This window comes from Aotus nancymaae, unplaced genomic scaffold (assembly GCF_030222135.1).
Source record: "Aotus nancymaae isolate 86718 unplaced genomic scaffold, 86718_ANA_hifiasm-v0.15.2.pri h1tg000062l, whole genome shotgun sequence".
Classification (NCBI taxonomy): domain Eukaryota; kingdom Metazoa; phylum Chordata; class Mammalia; order Primates; family Aotidae; genus Aotus; species Aotus nancymaae.
Genome location: NW_026988476.1, coordinates 39,243,295 through 39,262,135, shown reverse-complemented (window position 1 = coordinate 39,262,135; position 18,841 = coordinate 39,243,295). Strand labels below are relative to the sequence as shown.

At 37.5% G+C, this 18,841-nt stretch overlaps 1 protein-coding gene across 16 annotated transcripts in view; it reads left to right on the top strand.

Annotated features, from left to right (window-relative positions):
* The window catches only part of ATP8B4 (ATPase phospholipid transporting 8B4 (putative)), a 397,582-nt gene that overhangs the window by 154,540 nt on the left and 224,201 nt on the right, over positions 1 to 18,841 (top strand). For all 16 annotated transcript variants that reach the window (XR_001105656.2, XR_001105657.2, XM_012442214.3 and 13 more), the window contains one exon: positions 6,154 to 6,197. Coding sequence is in view for 14 of the 16 variants with exons in the window: in XM_012442214.3 (XP_012297637.1) it covers positions 6,154 to 6,197 (44 nt within the window). In the remaining 2 variants the exon portion in view is untranslated. The remainder of the gene's footprint in view (positions 1 to 6,153; positions 6,198 to 18,841) is intronic.

Sequence of the window (18,841 nt, the reverse complement as noted above, 5' to 3'; positions counted from 1 at the left end):
GCTCTTAGAGGGCAGGCCTCGTGGTGACAGAAGCTCTCAGCATTTGCTTGTTTGTAAAGGATTTTATTTCTCTTTCGCTTACAAAGCTGAGTTTTGCTGGATATGAAATTCTGGGTTGAAAATTCTTTTCTTTAAGAATGTTGAGTATTGGCCCCCACTCTCTTCTGGCTTGTAGGGTTTCTGCAGAGAGATCCACTTTAAGTCTGATGGGCTTCCCTTTGTGAGTAAGCTGACCTTTTTCTCTGGCTACCCTTGACATTTTTCTCTTCATTTCCACCTTGGTGAATCTGACTATTATGTTTCTTGGGGTCATTCTTCTAGAGGAGTATCTTTGTGGTATTCTCTGTATTTTCTGAATTTGAATGTTGGCCTGTCTTGCTAGGTTGGGGAAGTTCTCCTGGATAATATCCTTATCCTGAAGAATGTTTTCCAACTTGGTTTCATTCTCCTCTTCACTTTCAGGTACACCAATCAAATGTAGGTTTGGTCTTTTCACATAGTCCCATTATTTCTTGGAGGTTTTGTTCATTCCTTTTCGTTCTTTTTTCTCTAATCTTGTCCTCGTGTGTTATTTCATTAAGTTTATCTTCGATCTCTGATATCCTTTCTTCTGCTAGGTCGATTCAGCTATGGATACTTGTGTATGCTTCACAAAGTTATCGTGCTGTGATTTTCAGCTCCATCAGGTCATTTATGTTCTTCTCTAAGCTGGTTATTCTAGTTAGCAATTCATCTAACATTTTTTCAAGGTTCTTAGCTTCCTTGCATTGGATTAGTACGTGCTCCTTTAGCTCGGAGGGGTTTGTTCTTATCCACCTTCTGAAGCCTACTTCTGTCAATTAGTCAAACTCATTTTCCATCCAGTTTTGTTCCCTTGCTGGCAAGGAGTTTGATACTTTGGAGGAGGAGAGGTATCCTGGTTTTTGGAGTGTTCAGCCTTTTTGCACTGGTTTTTCCTCATCTTTGTGGATTTATCTACCTTTGGTCTTTGATGCTGGTGACCTTCGAATGGGGTTTTTGTGTGGACATCCTTTTTGTTAATGTTGATGCTATTCCTTTCTGTTTGTTAGTTTTCCTTCTAACAGTCAGGCCCTCTGCTGTAGATCTACTGGAGTTTGCTCGAGGTCCACTCCAGACTGTTTGCCTGGATATCACCAGTGGAGGCTTCAGAACAGGAAATATTGCTGCCTGTTTATTTCTCTAGAAGCTTCCTCCCAGGGGGCACCTGCTGGATACCAGTTGGAGCTCTCCTGTATGAGGTGTCTGTTGATTCCTGCTGGGAGGTGTCTCCCAGTCAGGAGGCATGGGGATCAGGTACCCACTTGAGGAGGCAGTCTGTCTCTTTGCAGAGCTCAAGCGCTGTGCTGGGAGATCCACTGCTCTCTTCAGAGCTGGTAGGCAGGAAATTTTACATCTGTTGAATCTGGACCCACAGCTGCCCTTTCACCCAGGTGCTCTGTCCCAGGGAGATGGAGTTTTATCTATAAGCCCCTGACTGGGGCTGCTGCCTTTCTTCAGAGATGCCCTGCCCAGAGAGGAGGAATCTGTGGTGGGCTCCACCACAGCTGTGCACTGCACAGTTCGAACTTCCTGGCAGCTTTGTTAACACTGTGTGGGGAAAACTGCTTACTCCAGCCTCAGTAATGGCAGACGCCCTTCTCCCCACCAAGCTGGAGCATCCCAGATTGACTTTAGGCTGCTTTGCTGGCAGTGAGAATTTCAAGCCTGCAGATCTTAGCTTGCTGGCCTTTGTGGGGGCGTGATCTGCTGAGCTAGACCACTTGGCTCCCTGGCTTCAGCCCCCTTTCCAGGAGAGTGAAGGCTTCAGCTCCCTTTCCAGGGAGTGTCTCACAGGTGTTCCAGGTGCCACTGGGGTATGAAAAAAACTACTACAGCTAGCTCAGTGTCCACCCAAATGGCCGTCCAGTTTTGTGCTGGTGAAACCCAGGGCCCTTGTGGTGTAGGCACCCAAGGGAATCTCCTGGTCTTTTGGTTGCAGAGATCATAGGAAAAGTGCAGTATCTGCATCAGAATGCACCATTCTTCCCAGTGCAGTCTCTCATGGCTTCCCTTGGCTATGGGAGAGAAATCACCTGACCCCTTATGCTTCCTGGATGAGGCAGCATCCCATTCTGTTTTGGCTCACCTCTGTGGGCTGCACCCACTGTCTTACTAGTCCCAATGAGATGAGCTGTGTACCTAGTTGGAAATGCAGAAATCACCTGCCTTCTGCATTGATCTCACTGGGAGCTACAGACTGGAGCTAATCCTATTTGACCATCTTTACCAGGTTTCCCCAGCTGTGTCATTCTGTTCTGTAGTGCTCAGTAGAACCATATCCTAGGGAGGACAAGTTCTTGGCCACCTGAGTTATCTCAGTAAGGGCAGCATTTTATACTTGCTTCCTATCAGCTCTGGGGTTTATGTAAGTGCATGTGGTTTTGGGAATCTACTATTCATTTACAGGGCTGCCTTGAATGGCCAGATAGGCTGTTTCATTAATACCCACTTCTTGTTTGCATGCTTTTATCCGAATACATGCTCTTTATTTGGCTTTTCAAGCATTCTATTTATATGTGACCTTTGTCATCTCAACGCTGGCCATTTAGCAGATAGTTCCTTCGCTGAGAACACAAAGGCTCTGCGGAACTTTCTGTGGTTTCCTCTGTTCTCCCAGTGGCCCTTCATGGGACTCTTGAGCATCCAGTTTCTCAATATGAGAATCTCAAGAAGTAAAGGAAATCCAAGAAAGAGCGAGGAACTTTTCCTTTGTCCCCTGATGGGAAACTTCACATATTGCCAAGTATTTGAAAGTGAGATTTGACCCTAAACAAAACTAAGAATACAAGAAGTTGATGATTGCACTCTCCTACCTTTTGACTTTCTTTGGTTACCCACATCCCTATAACCCGTGGTCATTATGATTTCCTTAGCTGTCTTCCACTCCCAGCTTGCTCTTCTGCCTTCTCTGGCAGTGGACAAGATGATTTCCAACCTAGACTTCTACAGGCCCTCAGTTGCATTGTTATATCAATATATTAATCTTATATTGGTATCATAATGACTGGTAAATAACATAGAATCTTCCCTTAAAAAGTTTCCATTGGACATTATTTTCAGAGACTTTCTAAAAATATTGATTTAACCCCAAAAGTAGTTTAAATGGAAAACCTTTAATCAGAATATTGAAAATATTTTGAATTTTGGGCACCTTTTGAATTTTTTTTGCCACGTATAGATCTAATAATACACTCACTTCTAGGAAGCAATTTTAAAAGAATTATCAGACATGTGGAGCAAGATTCATTTGTAGAAATGTTTATCACCTTTTGTGATAAAGACCCTATTTTTGGAGAAAGCCCTTGACTTTCACAAAATATATATTTCAAGATCTTTGCAAATCTCCAAATTTGCAAATCCCATGATAGCTTATAATTCCTCTCATAAAATGCAGGAAAGTAATGTAAAGATTTAAGTAATCCCTTTAGACTCTTAATTTATATGCTGTTATAATTTATAATGCATTTATAATACCATTAAAATAAATTCTTACTAAAGCACTCACAGAATGTTTCAGAATCATTTTTTCTTGTTTTCCTACAAGTGGGGCATATTTATATCACAGATGCAGACCTTAGGAAAATTTAACGTTCTACTTTAATTTATCTAAATCTTCTATTTCCTGGATAAGAAATATTACCTTCTTAGACAATTTTTCTTCACTTTTATCACCATCCCTGTAAATGGGCTTTTATTGAAGGGAGGATGCAGACCATTTAACACAAAGACACAGTTTTGTTTTTTTTTTTCTTTCTTCCATCATTTTATTAGAGTGACGGCATACAGGGTAACCACTAGAGCATAACACAATGAATTTGAGATTTAAATTCTGGGTGTTAGGACAGGTTAATTCACTAGCTCAGGGACTCCTCCCACACAGCAGCTGTACAGCATTACAGATTCAGACCAACGCCCCAGAGAAACAACAGATAACTGCTTGTCAAGTGCTTGGTACTCATAGCATTGCATAGTGAAGAGAGAGAGAATTTGGATTAAAAACCTACTATGCTGACTTTTTAATTTTCATTTAGTCATGTCATTTTGAACCATTCTATGTTTCCTTTATCCATAAAATAGAAATGAAAATCTTCACTTTATAAGTTTATTATAAGGATCAGTGATAATTTAAGTGCCTGGCACAGGGCTGATTCAAGTACCTCTTTTTTTTTTTTTTCAACTTTTAAGTTCAGGGGTACATGTGCAGGATGTACAGGTTTGTTACACAGGTAAATGTTGCCCTGGTGGTTTGCTGGACAGATCATTTCATCACCTAGGTATTAAGCCTAGCTTCCCTTAGCTATTCTTCCTGATGCTCTCTCTCTACACCCCTGCCAACAGGCTCCAGTGTATGCTGTGTCCCCTGTGTGTCCATGTGTTCTCATCATTCAGCTCCCACTTATAAGTGAGAACATGCAGTGTTTGGTTTTCTGTTCTTGTGTTAGTTTGCTGAGGATAATGGATTCTAGTTCCATTCATATCCCAGCAAAGGATATGACCTCATTCCTTCTTATGGCTATATAGTATTCCATGGTGTATATGTACCACATTTTCTTTATTCAGTCTATCAATCATGGGCATTTAGGTTAATTCCATGTCTTTGCTATTGTGAATAGGGTTGCAATGAACATATGTGTGCATGTATCTTCATAATATAATGATTTATATTCCTTTGGGTATATACCCAGTAATGGGATTGTTGGATCAAATGTTATTTCTGCCTCTAGGTCTTTGAGGAATTGCCACACTGTCTTCCACAATGGTTGAACTAATTTACAGTCTCACCAACAGTGTCTAAGAGTTTATTTTTCTCCACAACTTCATCAGCACCTGTTATTTTTTGACCTTTTAATAATAGCCATTCTGACTGGCGTGAGATGGTATCTCATTGTAGTTTTGATTTGTATTTCTCTACAATGATCAGTGATGTTAAGCTTTTTTGCAAATCTTTGTTTTCTCCATGGATTCTTCCTTTTGAGAAGTCTGTTCATATTCTTTGCCCACATTTTAATGGGATTGTTGGTTTTTTCTCTTGTAAATTTGTTTTAAGTTCCTTATAGATTCTGGATATTAGACCTTTGTCAGATGGATAGATGGCAAAAATTTTCTCCCATTCTGTAGGTTGTCTGTTCACTCTGATGATAGTTTCTTTAAGTAACTCATTATTATTATGATAAGAAATATAATCCTGGCAAATAGTATGAAACCTTCCAATATCAAGCAAAAATTTAAAAAATAAATGCCCCACAATAGGGAAAGTGAAAATAAATTATGCTACATCTATAATCATGGGCTACTGTACAGCCATTCAAAGTAAGATTCACAACAAACTTTAATTAGTAGGAGAAATTTGCCTACTTTACATGGTTAAAAACTGCAAGAACAAGAAGTTTATGAACAATATGGTGAATATATCTGTATATAAAAATATACAATAAAGATCTTTCTACAAATTCTAGTTATTTCTGGATGAAGGGACTATTAGTGATTTTTATTTCATATTGTAAATGTCCCATTGTAAATGTCCATTATATCTATAATAAGTACACATTAGCTTTATACTGAGAAAAAAGTTATTTTAAGTTTCTGACACATGGATGGCTATGTTTTCTGCCTGCAGCAAGTACTGGCATTGTTTAAAGTTTACATACTAATTTGACCTCGCTATTACACAGATTTATCTGGTCCAAACCAAAATAGGCAAAGCTCTGCACTGGGGAGAATTGGTCTGGCTAGGATAAAATTTTGGATTTCTCAACAGTGGGAATAATGTGGAAGACAAAAATTTGCCTCTTGCAAATTTCATAGATAATGTAATAACAGAATGATAACATTTACAGAAAAACATGATTGTTCATTTTGTTTTAATGCCTACTGCATTTTAGTCCTATCTTGGGCAAACACAAATGTCTCACTGCATAATTACCATGTTTAGGGTTACAGTTTGGAAATACTCCTAAAACCATTCCCCTATTTAAATTCATAATGCCATCTCGTAATGATGCTATAATAAATAATAAGTGTATTCCTTAAAACTAAATATCTAAATCTAATTTCATTTCACTTACTTTTAATTCTCAATTTTTGTTTTGTCAGGTGAAGTACATGATGACCTGGGTCAGAAGACGGAAGTAACTCAGGTGTGGAAGTGAAAAAGTTTTATTCTTAATTTTAATTTCAAATTATATGTGCTTTTAAGAAAATGATAAACTTTTAGTGTCCTAATTTCCACTAAGACCAGATGAGATACTTAATGTATAACATTAAAAAAATAGATTAATATGGTTCCAAATTCCTTCTCATCTAGATTCCCTAACCAGAAATTTCCTTCTATTTTTTATTCTTGAGGTATTTATGCAGATGCAAGCTACTATATTCCCCCACCTTTTACATAGAGGAGAGATATAATTATGTAGGTGGTAGCATAATTTACATACTATTCTTCAACTTTCTCCACAATTCATCTTGGAGTTCTTTCTAGAATAGTTTTTAAAAAGTACATTCTCATTCTTTTTAATGGCTGAATGATATTTTGTCATATTGATGTTCCAGAAGTTATATGAAGAGACACTAATGGACATTTAGGATTTTCAATAATTTTCTAGTAAAGAAAATACAGCAAAAATAACTGGGTACATAAGTTATTTCACGTGTTAGGGAATATAGCATCTGTTTCTGGAAATGAAATTGCTAAATCAAAAGGTATGTGCATTCATAATTTGATAAATATTGCAAATTGCCTTCTTGAGAATTCATAACAATTTACCCTGACACAAACAAGAAGTAACAGTGTCTGATTTTCCCCACTCTCACCAATACAGTGTTTTATCAAAATTTGTAATTTTTGATGAGATGATATGAAAAATGAGTATAGCAATATTGGTTCTAATTTTAATTTCTCTTATTATAAGTGATGTTGGATGTACTTTCAAATGTTTAAGAGCTTATTGCATTTCTGTAAGTTTCTGGTTCATAATTTTTTACCCATTTTTTTCTATTTGATTGTCTGTTAATTTGTTTATTTTTATATTAGGGAAAATAAGTATTTGTGAAATGAGTTTTATGTATTCTTTTCTCAATTTGTCATTTGTCCCATGATTTTTTTTTTTCTGGTATTTTTGCTATGAGAAATATTTTATTTTCATGTAGTTGAGTTTATCACTTTTTCCTCCCTGTCACTGAGTTTTCTGCCTTAACTATAAAGCACACCATCATTACAGAGCTAATGTTTTGCATTTAAATTTTAGATTCATTTGGATTTTATCCTGGTGTGGCATGTAAAGTATAAGTCCAACTATATTTTTCTCCAGATGACTACTGACTTTACCCATTTATTTAAAAAACCTGTTCTTTTTTCTTTTTTTTTGAGATGGAGTTTCGCTCTTGTTACCCAGGCTGGAGTGCAATGGCGCGATCTCGGCTCACTGCAACCTCCACCTCCTGGGTTCAGGCAATTCTCCTGCCTCAGCCTCCTGAGTAGTTGGGATTACAGGCATGTGCCACCATGCCCAGCTAATTTTTTGTATTTTTAGTAGAGACAGAGTTTCACCGTGTTGACCAGGATGGTCTCCATCTCTTGACCTCGTGATCCACCCGCCTCGGCCTCCCAAAGTGCTGGGATTACAGGCATGAGAAGCCTGTTCTTTTTTTGCCAATTTGGGATGTTGCCTTTATAACAAGGCAAACTTGTGTACTAGGTCTATTACTGAACTTTTGATGTGTTCCCTTTTCTTTCTATGCATATGTTAGTATCATACTGTTTTAATTATTGACAAAGGCCAGGCGTGGTGGCTTATGCCTGTAATCCCAGCACTTTGGGAGGCCGAGGTGGGCAGATCACCTGAGGTCAAGAGTTCGAGACCGGCATGGCCAACATGGTGAAATCTTGTCTTTACTAAAAACATAAAAATTAGCTGGGTGCGGTGGCGAACACCTATGGTTTCTTTTTTAATTTCAGTGTAGACAGTCTTTATTGGCAGGTGTTAGCAGTGCAAAATAGCAACAAATCCAGGGGAACCTGCAAGGCGGTTACAGGGCTCCCCTCCCCCACGTGAGAGCCCTGTAACCAAGCCAGTGGGGCAGGAATGTTGACTTGACTGTGGCAAATTTAGGCTTAGCACCCTCCAAAGAACAAGCTCCCAGGCAGGAGGGCTCCTTGCAATGCAAGGGGGAAAGGAATGACACCCTGGAAGGGCCTGGGCTGTGACCCACCCTGGGCTGCTTGGCTCTTGTGCACTGCCCACCTCAACCCTTCAAGAGGAAGGCTTCACAGCTTAGGGTATCTATTTCAGAGAACCAGGCTAAACCCAGCCCTCCCCAAACCCAGGTAGCTGCTTCATGCCTCAGTTTCCCTCCCCCTAGTGATTACCCAAGTTGGACCATCAGGCCCTGTGGTGGCCCAGCCTAACCCAAAGTGACAAGTCCCTGTAACATACCATATATGAGTCAGTGTGTGGGCTGCAGGCCCTCCAAAGCTGCCGGGATCACCACAGGCCGGCTCTAGTCAAAAAGACTCTTGTAGGCCATGCAGATATAAACTGTATCTGTCCAGTTTATTTGCTTTTTAAACATTAGCCTATGATAGTAATTTATGTAGAGTAAAAGCATTAAAAAGAAGTAAATCATTTGCACGCTATAATTTGTGTTACAATATTGCTTATTGTGACTTTGGCATGCATTTTTGCAAACAAAATGCTGTAAGATTTGTACTACTGATAATTTTGCTTTATTTGTATACAATATAGAGTATGCACATTTGGGGCTGCATTTCTAGAAACATACTGCAATAGGCTATCTGAGCAAAACACCTGTAACCAAAAAAGTGAAGATAAGAAAATACTCTTAAAGCTGAGTTATTTCCTAATTGTATAGTCTTACAGCATCTTTGCCAAACATCTCCCAGCAAAAGTGCCAGTTAGTCAGGTTTGTTGAAAATATAGTAGAAAAGTTGATTCTGGTTATCTCTTTAAGGACATTTAATTGTACAGACAACATAATGTAACATTGTCTCAACATTCATTTACAGATTGACTGTAAATTACCTTAATCTTTGTGTAGACTGAAGGAACACTGTAGTATACCCCAAAATACATTTGCCTAGGACTTTTCAGCTTCTCCCATAGGTAGTTTAGCAGGCATTAAAATTTGTAATTGAAATGTTACTGTCACTGAAAGTGTCTTGATGTTTCAATTATTTTTAATCACCATATAAAAATAGAACTATCCTTTGGGTTTATCTGTTTTCTCACGTACAGGCAATACACAAATTTAAAATGAGTTGTAAGCCAATTGTTTCTGAAGCCTCATGGGAGGCTGAAGCAGCAGATTTGCTTGAACCTGGGAGGCAGAGGTTTCAGTGAGCTGAGATCTCACCACTGTAACTCCAGACTGGGTGACAGAGTGAGACTCCATCTCAAAAAAATAAAATAAAATAAAATAATTGCAAGGCTCTAACATTTGGTAAGACTAGTTTTTTTTCAGTGCTTTCTTTTCCCCTAGATATTCCTTAACTGTTCTGCTTATTTAACTTTCCTCATGATATTTTTGTTAGAATGATGTTAAATTTATTGAATATCTTATGAAGTTTAAATATCCTTATGATGTTGAATCTTTTTGTCCAAGAACATAGCATGTATTTAAAGCTACTTAAGTCATATTTTGTGCCTCTTAGAAGCGTTTTCAGGTTTTCTGCATATATACTTTGCTCATTACAAACAACTATTCCTAGGTATGTAGTTAATTTTTTTGGTTATTGTTTCCACCTGGAGCCTTTCTCTCCATTATGACTCTTAATATGAAAGCAATAAATTTGATTGTTAATTTTGTATACAACTATCTTACTATATTTTCTTTTGTTTATGGTAAATTTTAGTCTTTTTCTGTGGGGTTTCCAAGTATATAACCATACTATCTGAAAATAGAGACAGTTTTAGCCATCATTCCATCTTTTTTACTTTTATTTTTCTTATCTAATTGCATTGGTTAGTACTTCTAAAATAATACAAAATAATATGGCCTTTTTTTTATATCTTTGTTTCTGACATTAGTGCATATGCTTCTAGTATTGTCTCATTAAACATAATCAAAAATTTGGACTGGAATAGATACATTTTTGGAATATTCATCTATTCAATATATAAATTTATTTTCACACATAAAAATTTATTTTGTTAAAGTCTAAGTTGGATGCTGAATTTAACCAATAGCTCTTTGTCACCTATGAGGATAATAAACTGTTTTTTCTTCCCTGGATATTTTAATATGATGAATTGTATTAACAGATTCAATTTCTTCCATATTTTCCTGGAATAAGTGCCACTTATGTTAAACTGTTTTATAATGTGCAACTAGATTCTGTTTACTAATGCTTTATTTAGATATGCACATTCATCTTTGTAAGAGACATGCCTTTGCAGTGTTCTTTTTTGGGGTAATATATGTTTTGCTACCAATGTTATATTTGCTTTAAAAACATAAATAAGGAATCTCTCCTTCTTTTTGTATTCTGTGGAACAGTTTATGTACAATCAAAATAATATATGCTTTAAAGTTTTCATAAAATCTTCCTATAAAATTATGTGAACCTGGTGCTATTTCATGTAATAACTCTTAGATAATGTTCTTTATATTCTTGTCTACAGCAGTTATCTGTTTAGAATTTCTATCTCTTTTGGAGTGATTTGGAAAATTATATTTTCTTAGAATATTGTGAAATTCAGTCAGATTTTCACATTTATTTGCAAAGACTAATCTTTTAAATTCACATTTATTTTGACATTTATTTTCAAAGACTCATAAGTCCTTTGATTTCCTCTTTATCTGTGGTTCTTTTTTATTATTTCTTATCTGTCATTCTGGTCTGTTCCTGATTATGTTAGTAAATAGTTTAGTTGCCCCTTTCTCCCACAAAGAAGTATAGCTATTGGATTTACTTATTTTTTTTCCTGTGTTTTAATCAATAACTTCTGCTTCTTTATTAATGCCTTCTTCCTGCATTCCTTAAACTTCTTTTTTTTTGCATTTCCTTACTTCATACTCGGATGCTTAATTTATTTATTTGTATTCTTTCCTGTTTTTTAAGAATACAGATATTTATGGTTAACAGTTTCCCCCGAACACTGCTTTAGTTTTATTACATGTATTTTGGCATGTAGTTTATTAAAGTATTTTAATTTTATTTTTATATTATTACTTTATCTTTATTTTTGTCATATCAATGAATTCAAATTGAACCATTGAGTTTGAACGATAGGTTTTTAAGGAAGAATTTAAAATTTCCAGATGGTAAGGGTGTTTTTCTCCTTAACTTTATTGCACTTTTAATAAAAGAATATATTTTTATTATTGCTACTTTTTAGAATTTATTGAGGTTTTCTTTGTGGCTTAATAAGGTTAATTGTCATTAATGTTTCAGGATGCTTAAGAAGAAAGTATATGTGTTCTAAAGTTTGGAATTATAGCTATATATAATTTAGCTCTATCTTGTTAACTGTATTATTTAGATCTTCTATATAATTATTTATCTTTTATTTATGTTATCTGTTTGAGTTAAAGCAGCTAATTAAAGTGTTCTGATCATACTTTCTGTCTATAGGTCATATACATCCCAAAGTCTGTTTTATTGAGTATTGATGCTAGTTTTTGGTTATATTGATGGTCATAATGGTTTAACTTTTATTATGAATTATACAATTTAACATACTCCTTTTTGGCTCATTCAATTCTTCTTGCCCCGATTTAAACCTGACTTGATATTAAGATCATTATTATTCTTTTTTGTTTTCATTTATATTTGCCCACCTTTTATATTCAAAGTTCTTGAATTACTTTGATTTAGGTGTATGTTTTGTGTATGACACAGGGTTGTATTTTTCTTTTGCTTTGAGTTCCAATCTTTTAATGAGTTTAGTCCATTTACAGGGGCTATACCTTGTCTTGGTTCTGTTATAGTATTTTAGGTTATTATTTTTTATCTTTATAATTTTTAATTATTTCCTTATATGGTCTCTTTCTTTTACTCTGTGTGTTTGTATGTATTTCTTGTAATATTTAACGAAGTATTTTATTGTTTCTCTACTGTATACTCTCCAGCGTTTACGTAATACTTTTAATTTTTTCTTAAGTTAGTGTTTATCAGTTTCCTAATATGAACAATGATGAGATTATTTCTCTTTCTTTTACTCATATTTTCTAATATTTTTCTTAATAATACTTTTAATCTGAAACATACTAATTTCTATGAGTCCATCTGCAGCTTCAAATATTATTTTCTGTTTTTCAAATACCAAAATGAGGAAATCAACATCTTCTCCCAATTTTTTTTAGTAATCTTTTCACATAGTCAAGTGTGTAATATTTACATTTTGTTTTGTCATCCTAATCTATTTGTTTTAGACCTGGTCCTTCAGCTAAAGTTATTTTGTGTTCACCACTAACTAGTCCATTTCTCAGGTTTTTTTTTTTTTTCAGTTGTTTTTCTATTTGGCTGAAGTTCACCTTCTAATTTCAAGAATGCTTCATAAAAAGTATCTATTCAGGGCCGGGTGCGGTAGCTCACGCCTGTAATCCCAGCACTTTGGGAGGCCCAGGCGGGTGGATCACGAGGTCAAGAGATCGAGACCATCCTGGTCAACATGGTGAAACCCCGTCTCTACTAAAAATACAAAAAATTAGCTGGGCATGGTGGCACGTGCCTGTAATCCCAGCTACTCAGGAGGCTGAGGCAGGAGAATTGCCTGAACCCAGGAGGCGGAGGTTGCAGTGAGCCGAGATCACGCCATTGCACTCCAGCCTGGGTAACAAGAGCGAAACTCCATCTAAAAAAACAAACAAACAAACAAACAAACAAAAAGTATCTGTTCAGGCCAAGTGTGATGGCTCACACCTATAATCACAGCACTTTGAGAGGCGAGGTCGGAGAATTGTTTGAGGCTAGGAGTTTGAGACCAGCCTGGGCAACATAGTGAGACCTTGTCTCTATAAACAATAAAAAAAAAAAAATTAGCTAGGCATGCTGGGGCATGCCTGTAGTCCTAGACACTGAGATAGGATGATCACTTGAGCCCATCAGTTCCAGGCTGCAGTGGGTTGTGATCTCACCGCTACACTCCAGCCTGGGTAACAGAGTGATACCCTGTCTCAAAAATATCTGTTCAGAGTTATCTGTTGACTTTATATTTGAATGATAGTTTGTCTGTAATCTCTTTGGGCCACAGTTTCTTCTCTGGATGGTTTTAGAGAAGTTCAAGGCCAGTGTGTATTTTATTATTTATTTATTTATTTATTTATTTTATTGCATTTTAGGTTTTGGGGTACATGTGAAAAACATGCAACGTTGTTGCATAGGTGCATACGTGGCAGTGTGATTTGCTGCCTTCCTCCCCTTCACCTATATCTGGCATTTCTCCCCATGCTATCCCTCCCCAACTCCCCACTCCCCCGCAACAGACCCCAGTGTATAGTGCTCCCCTCCCTGTGTCCATGTGTTCCCATTGTTCAACACCCGTCTATGAGTGAGAACATGCGATGTTTGATTTTGTGTTCTTGTGTCAGTTTGCTGAGAATGATGGTTTCCAGGTTCATCCATGTCCCTACAAAGGACGCGAACTCATCATTTTTGATGGCTGCATAATATTCCATGGTGTATATGTGCCACATTTTTCCTGTCCAGTCTATCATCGATGGGCATTTGGGCTGGTTCCAGGTCTTTGCTATTGTAAACTGTGCTGTAATGAACATTCGTGTGCATGTGTCCTTATAGTAGAACGATTTATAATCCTTTGGATATATACCTAGTAATGGGATTGCTAGGTCAAATGGAATTTCTATTTCTAGGTCCTTGAGGAATCGCCACACTGTCTTCCACATTGGTTGAACTAATTTACACTCCCACCAACAGTGTAAAAGTGTTCCTATTTCTCCACATCCTCTCCAACATCTGTTGTCTCCAGATTTTTTAATGATCGCCATTCTAACTGGCGTGAGATGGTATCTCAATGTAGTTTTGATTTGCATTTCTCTAATGACCAGTGATGATGAGCATTTTTTCATATGCTTGTTGGTCTCATGTATGTTTTCATTTGTAAAGTATCTGTTCATATCCTTCGCCCATTTTTGAATGGGCTTGTTTGTTTTTTTCTTGTAAATCTGTTTTAGTTTGTTGTAAATTCTGGATATCAGCCCTTTGTCAGATGGGTAGGCTGCAAAAATTTTTTCCCATTCTGTTGGTTGCCGATTCACTCTATTGACTGTTTCTTTCACCGTGCAGAAGCTGTGGAGTTTGATTAGGTCCCATTTGTCTATTTTGGCTTTTGTTGCCAATGCTTTTGGTGTTTTGGTCATGAAGTCCTTGCCTACGCCTATGTCCTGAATGGTTTTGCCTAGGTTTTCTTCTAGGGTTTTTATGGTGTTAGGTCTTATGTTTAAGTGTTTAATTCATCTGGAGTTAATTTTAGTGTAAGGTGTCAGGAAGGGGTCGAGTTTCTGCTTTCTGCATATGGCTAGCCAGTTTTCCCAACACCACTTATTGAACAGGGAATCCTTTCCCCATTGCTTGTTTTTATCAGGTTTGTCAAAGATCGGATGGTTGTAGATATGTTGTGTCGCCTCCGAGGCCTCTGTTCTGTTCCATCGGTCTATATCTCTGTTTTGGTACCAGTACCATGCTGTTTTGATTACTGTAGCCTTGTAGTAGAGTTTGATGTCCGGTAGTTTGATGCCTACCGCTTTGTTCTTTTTGCTTAGAATTGACTTGGCTATGTGGGCTCTCTTTTGGTTCCATATGAAATTTAAGGTGGTTTTTTCCAGTTCTGTGAGGAAGGTCATTGGTAGCTTGATGGGGATAGCGTTGAATCTGTAAATTACTTTGGGCAGTATGGCCATTTTCATGATATTGATTCTTCCTAACCATGAACATGGAATGTTTCTCCATCTGTTTGTGTCCTCTCTTATTTCGTTGAGCAGTGGTTTGTAGTTCTCCTTGAAGAGGTCCTTTACGTTCCTTGTTAGTTGTATTCCTAGGTATTTTATTCTCTTTGTAGCAATTGCGAATGGCAATTCGTTCTTGATTTGGCTCTCTTTAAGTCTGTTATTGGTGTATAGGAATGCTTGTGATTTTTGCACATTGATTTTGTATCCTGAGACTTTGCTGAAGTTGCTTATCAGTTTCAGGAGATTTTGGGCAGAGATGATGGGGTCTTCTAGATATACAATCATGTCGTCAGCAAATAGAGACAATCTGACTTCGTCCTTTCCTAATTGAATACCCTTTATTTCTTTTTCTTGCCTGATTGCTCTGGCTAGAACTTCCAGTACTATATTGAATAGGAGTGGTGAGAGAGGGCATCCTTGTCTGGTGCCAGATTTCAAAGGGAATGCTTCCAGTTTTTGCCCATTCAGTATGATATTGGCTGTTGGTTTGTTGTAAATAGCTTTTATTATTTTTAGATACATTCCGTCGATACCTAGTTTATTGAGGGTTTTTAGCATAAAGCGCTGTTGAATTTTGTCAAAGGCCTTCTCTGCATCAATTGAGATAATCCTGTGGTTTTTGTCTTTGGTTCTGTTTATGTGGTGAATTACATTTATAGACTTGCGTATATTGAACTAGCCTTGCATCCCCAGGATGAATCCTACTTGATCATGGTGGATAAGCTTTTTGATGTGCTGTTGCAATCGGCTTGCCAGTATTTTATTGAAGATTTTTGCATCTGTGTTCATCATGGATATTGGCCTGTAGTTTTCTTTTCTTGTTGAGTCTCTGCCAGGTTTTGGTATCAGGATGATGTTGGTCTCATAAAATGATTTGGGAAGGATTCCCTTTTTTTGGATTATTTGGAATAGTTTCACAAGGAATGGTACCAGTTCCTCTTTGTATGTCTGGTAGAATTCTGCTGTGAACCCATCTGGACCTGGGCTCTTTTTGGGTGGTAGGCTCTTAATTGCTGCCTCAACTTCAGACCTTGTTATTGGTCTACTCAGGGTTTCGACTTCTTCCTGGTTTAGGCTTCGGAGGAGGCAAGTGTCCAGGAATTTATCCATTTCTTCCAGGTTTTCTAATTTATGTGCATAGAGTTGTTTGTAATAATCTCTGATGATGGTTTGAATTTCTGTGGAATCTGTGATGAAAACCTCTGTATCTTTTTTTATTGCATCTGTTTGGTTATTCTCTCTTTTCTCTTTTATTAGTCTGGCTAGTGGTCTGTCTATTTTGTTGATCTTTTCAAAAAACCAGCTCCTGGATTTATCGATTTTTTGAAGGGTTTTTCGTGTTTCTATCTCCTTCAATTCTGCTTTGATCTTAGTTATTTCTTGTCTTCTGCTAGGTTTTGAGTTTTTTTGATCTTGCTCCTCTAGCTCTTTCAATTTTCACGATAGGGTGTCAATTTTAGATCTCTCCTTTCTTCTCATGTGTGCACTTATTGCTATATATTTTCCTCTAGAGACTGCTTTAAATGTGTCCCAGAGATTCTGGTATGTTGTGTCTTCATTCTCGTTGGTTTCGAAGAACATCTTTATTTCTGCCTTCATTTCAGTGTTTATCCAGTCAACATTCAGGAGAACGTTGTTCATTTTCCATGAAGCTGTGCGGTTCTGGGTTGGTTTCTGAATTCTGAGTTCTAACTTGATTGCACTGTGGTCTGAGAGACTGTTATGGTTTCTGTTCTTTTGCATTTGCTGAGGAGTGATTTCCTTCCAATTATGTGGTCAGTTTTAGAGTAGGTGTGATGTGGTGCTGAGAAGAATGTATATTCTATGGATTTGGGGTAGAGAGTTCTGTAATGTCTATTAGGTTTGCTTGGTCCAGGTCTGAGTTCAAGTCCTGGATATCCTTGTTAATTTTCTGTCTCGTTGATCTGTCTAATATTGACAATGGTGTGTTGAAGTCTCCCACTATTATTGTGTGGGAGTCTAAGTCTCTTTGTAAATCATTAAGAACTTGCCTTATGTATCTGGGTGCTCTTGTATTGGATGCGTATAAATTTAGGATCGTTGGCTCTTCTTGTTGTATTGATCCTTTTACCATTATGTAATGTCCTTCTTTGTCTCTTTTGATCTTTGTTGCTTTAAAGTCTATTTTATCAGAGATGAGAATTGCAACTCCTGCTTTTTTTTGCTCTCCATTTGCTTGGTAAATCTTCCTCCATCCCTTTATTTTGAGCCTTTGTGTATCCTTGCATGTGAGATGGGTTTCTTGGATACAGCACACTGATGGGTTTTGGCTTTTTATCCAATTTGCCAGTCTGTGTCTTTTGATTGGGGCATTTGATCCATTTACGTTTAGGGTTAATATTGTTATTTGTGAATTTGATCCTGCCATTTTGATGCTAGCTGGCTGTTTTACCCGTTGGTTGATGCAGATTCTTCATTGTGTTGATGCTCTTTACCATTTTGTGTGTTTTTGGAGTGGCTGGTACTGGTTGTTCTTTTATATGTGTAGTGCCTCTTTCAGGAGCCCTTGTAAAGCCGGTCTGGTGGTGATGAAATCTCTGAGTACTTGCTTGTTCGCAAAGGATTTTATTTTTCCTTCACTTATGAAGCTTAGTTTGGCTGGATATGAAATTTTGGGTTGAAAGTTCTTTTCTTTAAGGATGTTGAATATCGGCCCCCACTCTCTTCTGTCCTGTAGGGTTTCTGCTGAGAGATCTGCTGTGAGTCTGATGGGATTCCCTTTGTGGGTAACCCGACCTTTCTCTCTGGCTGTCCTTAGCATTTTCTCCTTCATTTCAACCCTGGTGAATCTGACGATTATGTGCCTTGGGGTTCCTCTTCTAGAGGAATATCTTTGTGGTGTTCTCTGTATTTCCTGGACTTGAATATTGGCCTGCCTTGCTAGGTTGGGGAAGTTTTCCTGGATAATATCCTGAAGAGTATTTTCCAGCTTGGATTCATTCTCTCCGTCACATTCAGGTACACTTATCAAACGTAGATTAGGTCTTTTCACATAGTCCCATATTTCTTATTGACTTTGTTCATTCCTTTTTACTGTGTTTTCTCTAATTTTGCCTTCTCGTTTTATTTCATTGATTTGATCTTTCACCTCTGATATCCTTTCTTCTGCTTGGTCAATTCGGCTGTTGAAACTTGTGCATGCTTCGTGAAGTTCTCGTGTTGTGTTTTTCAGCTCCACCAATTCACTTACATTCCTCTCTAAGTTGTCCATTCTCGTTAGCATTTCGTCAAATCTTTTTTCAAGATTCTTAATTTCTTTGCATTGGGTTAGAACATGTTCTTTTAGCTCACGTAAGTATCTTATTACCCATTTTCTAAAGGTTGATTCTGTCATTTCATCACACTCATTCTCCATCCAGTCTTGTTCCCTTGCTGGTGAGGAGTTGTGATCCCTTGTAGGAGGAGAGGTGTTCTGGTGTTAGGTGTTTTCATCCTTTTTGCGCTGGTTTCTTCCCATCTTTGTGGATTTATCCACCTGTCGGCTTTGTAGTTGTTGACTTTCTGATTGGGTCTCTGAATGGATGTTCTGTTTGTTGTTGATGAAGTTTTTTCTGTTTCTTAGTTTTCCTTTAACAGTCTGGCCCCTCTGCTGTAGGACTGCTGAGGTCCACTCCAGGCCCTGCTTGCCTCGGGATCACTTGCGGCAGCTGCCGAACAGTAAAGTTTGCTAACCGTTTCTTCTTCTGCTTTGTCCCAGAAGGATACCTGCCAAATGTCAGTCTGAGCTCTCCTTTATGAGGTGACTCTTTGGATATATGGGGGTCGGGAGCTGCTTGAGGAAACAGTCCTTTCTATTAGCTCAGGTGCTGAGCCGTGAGCCCCGTTGTTCATTCAG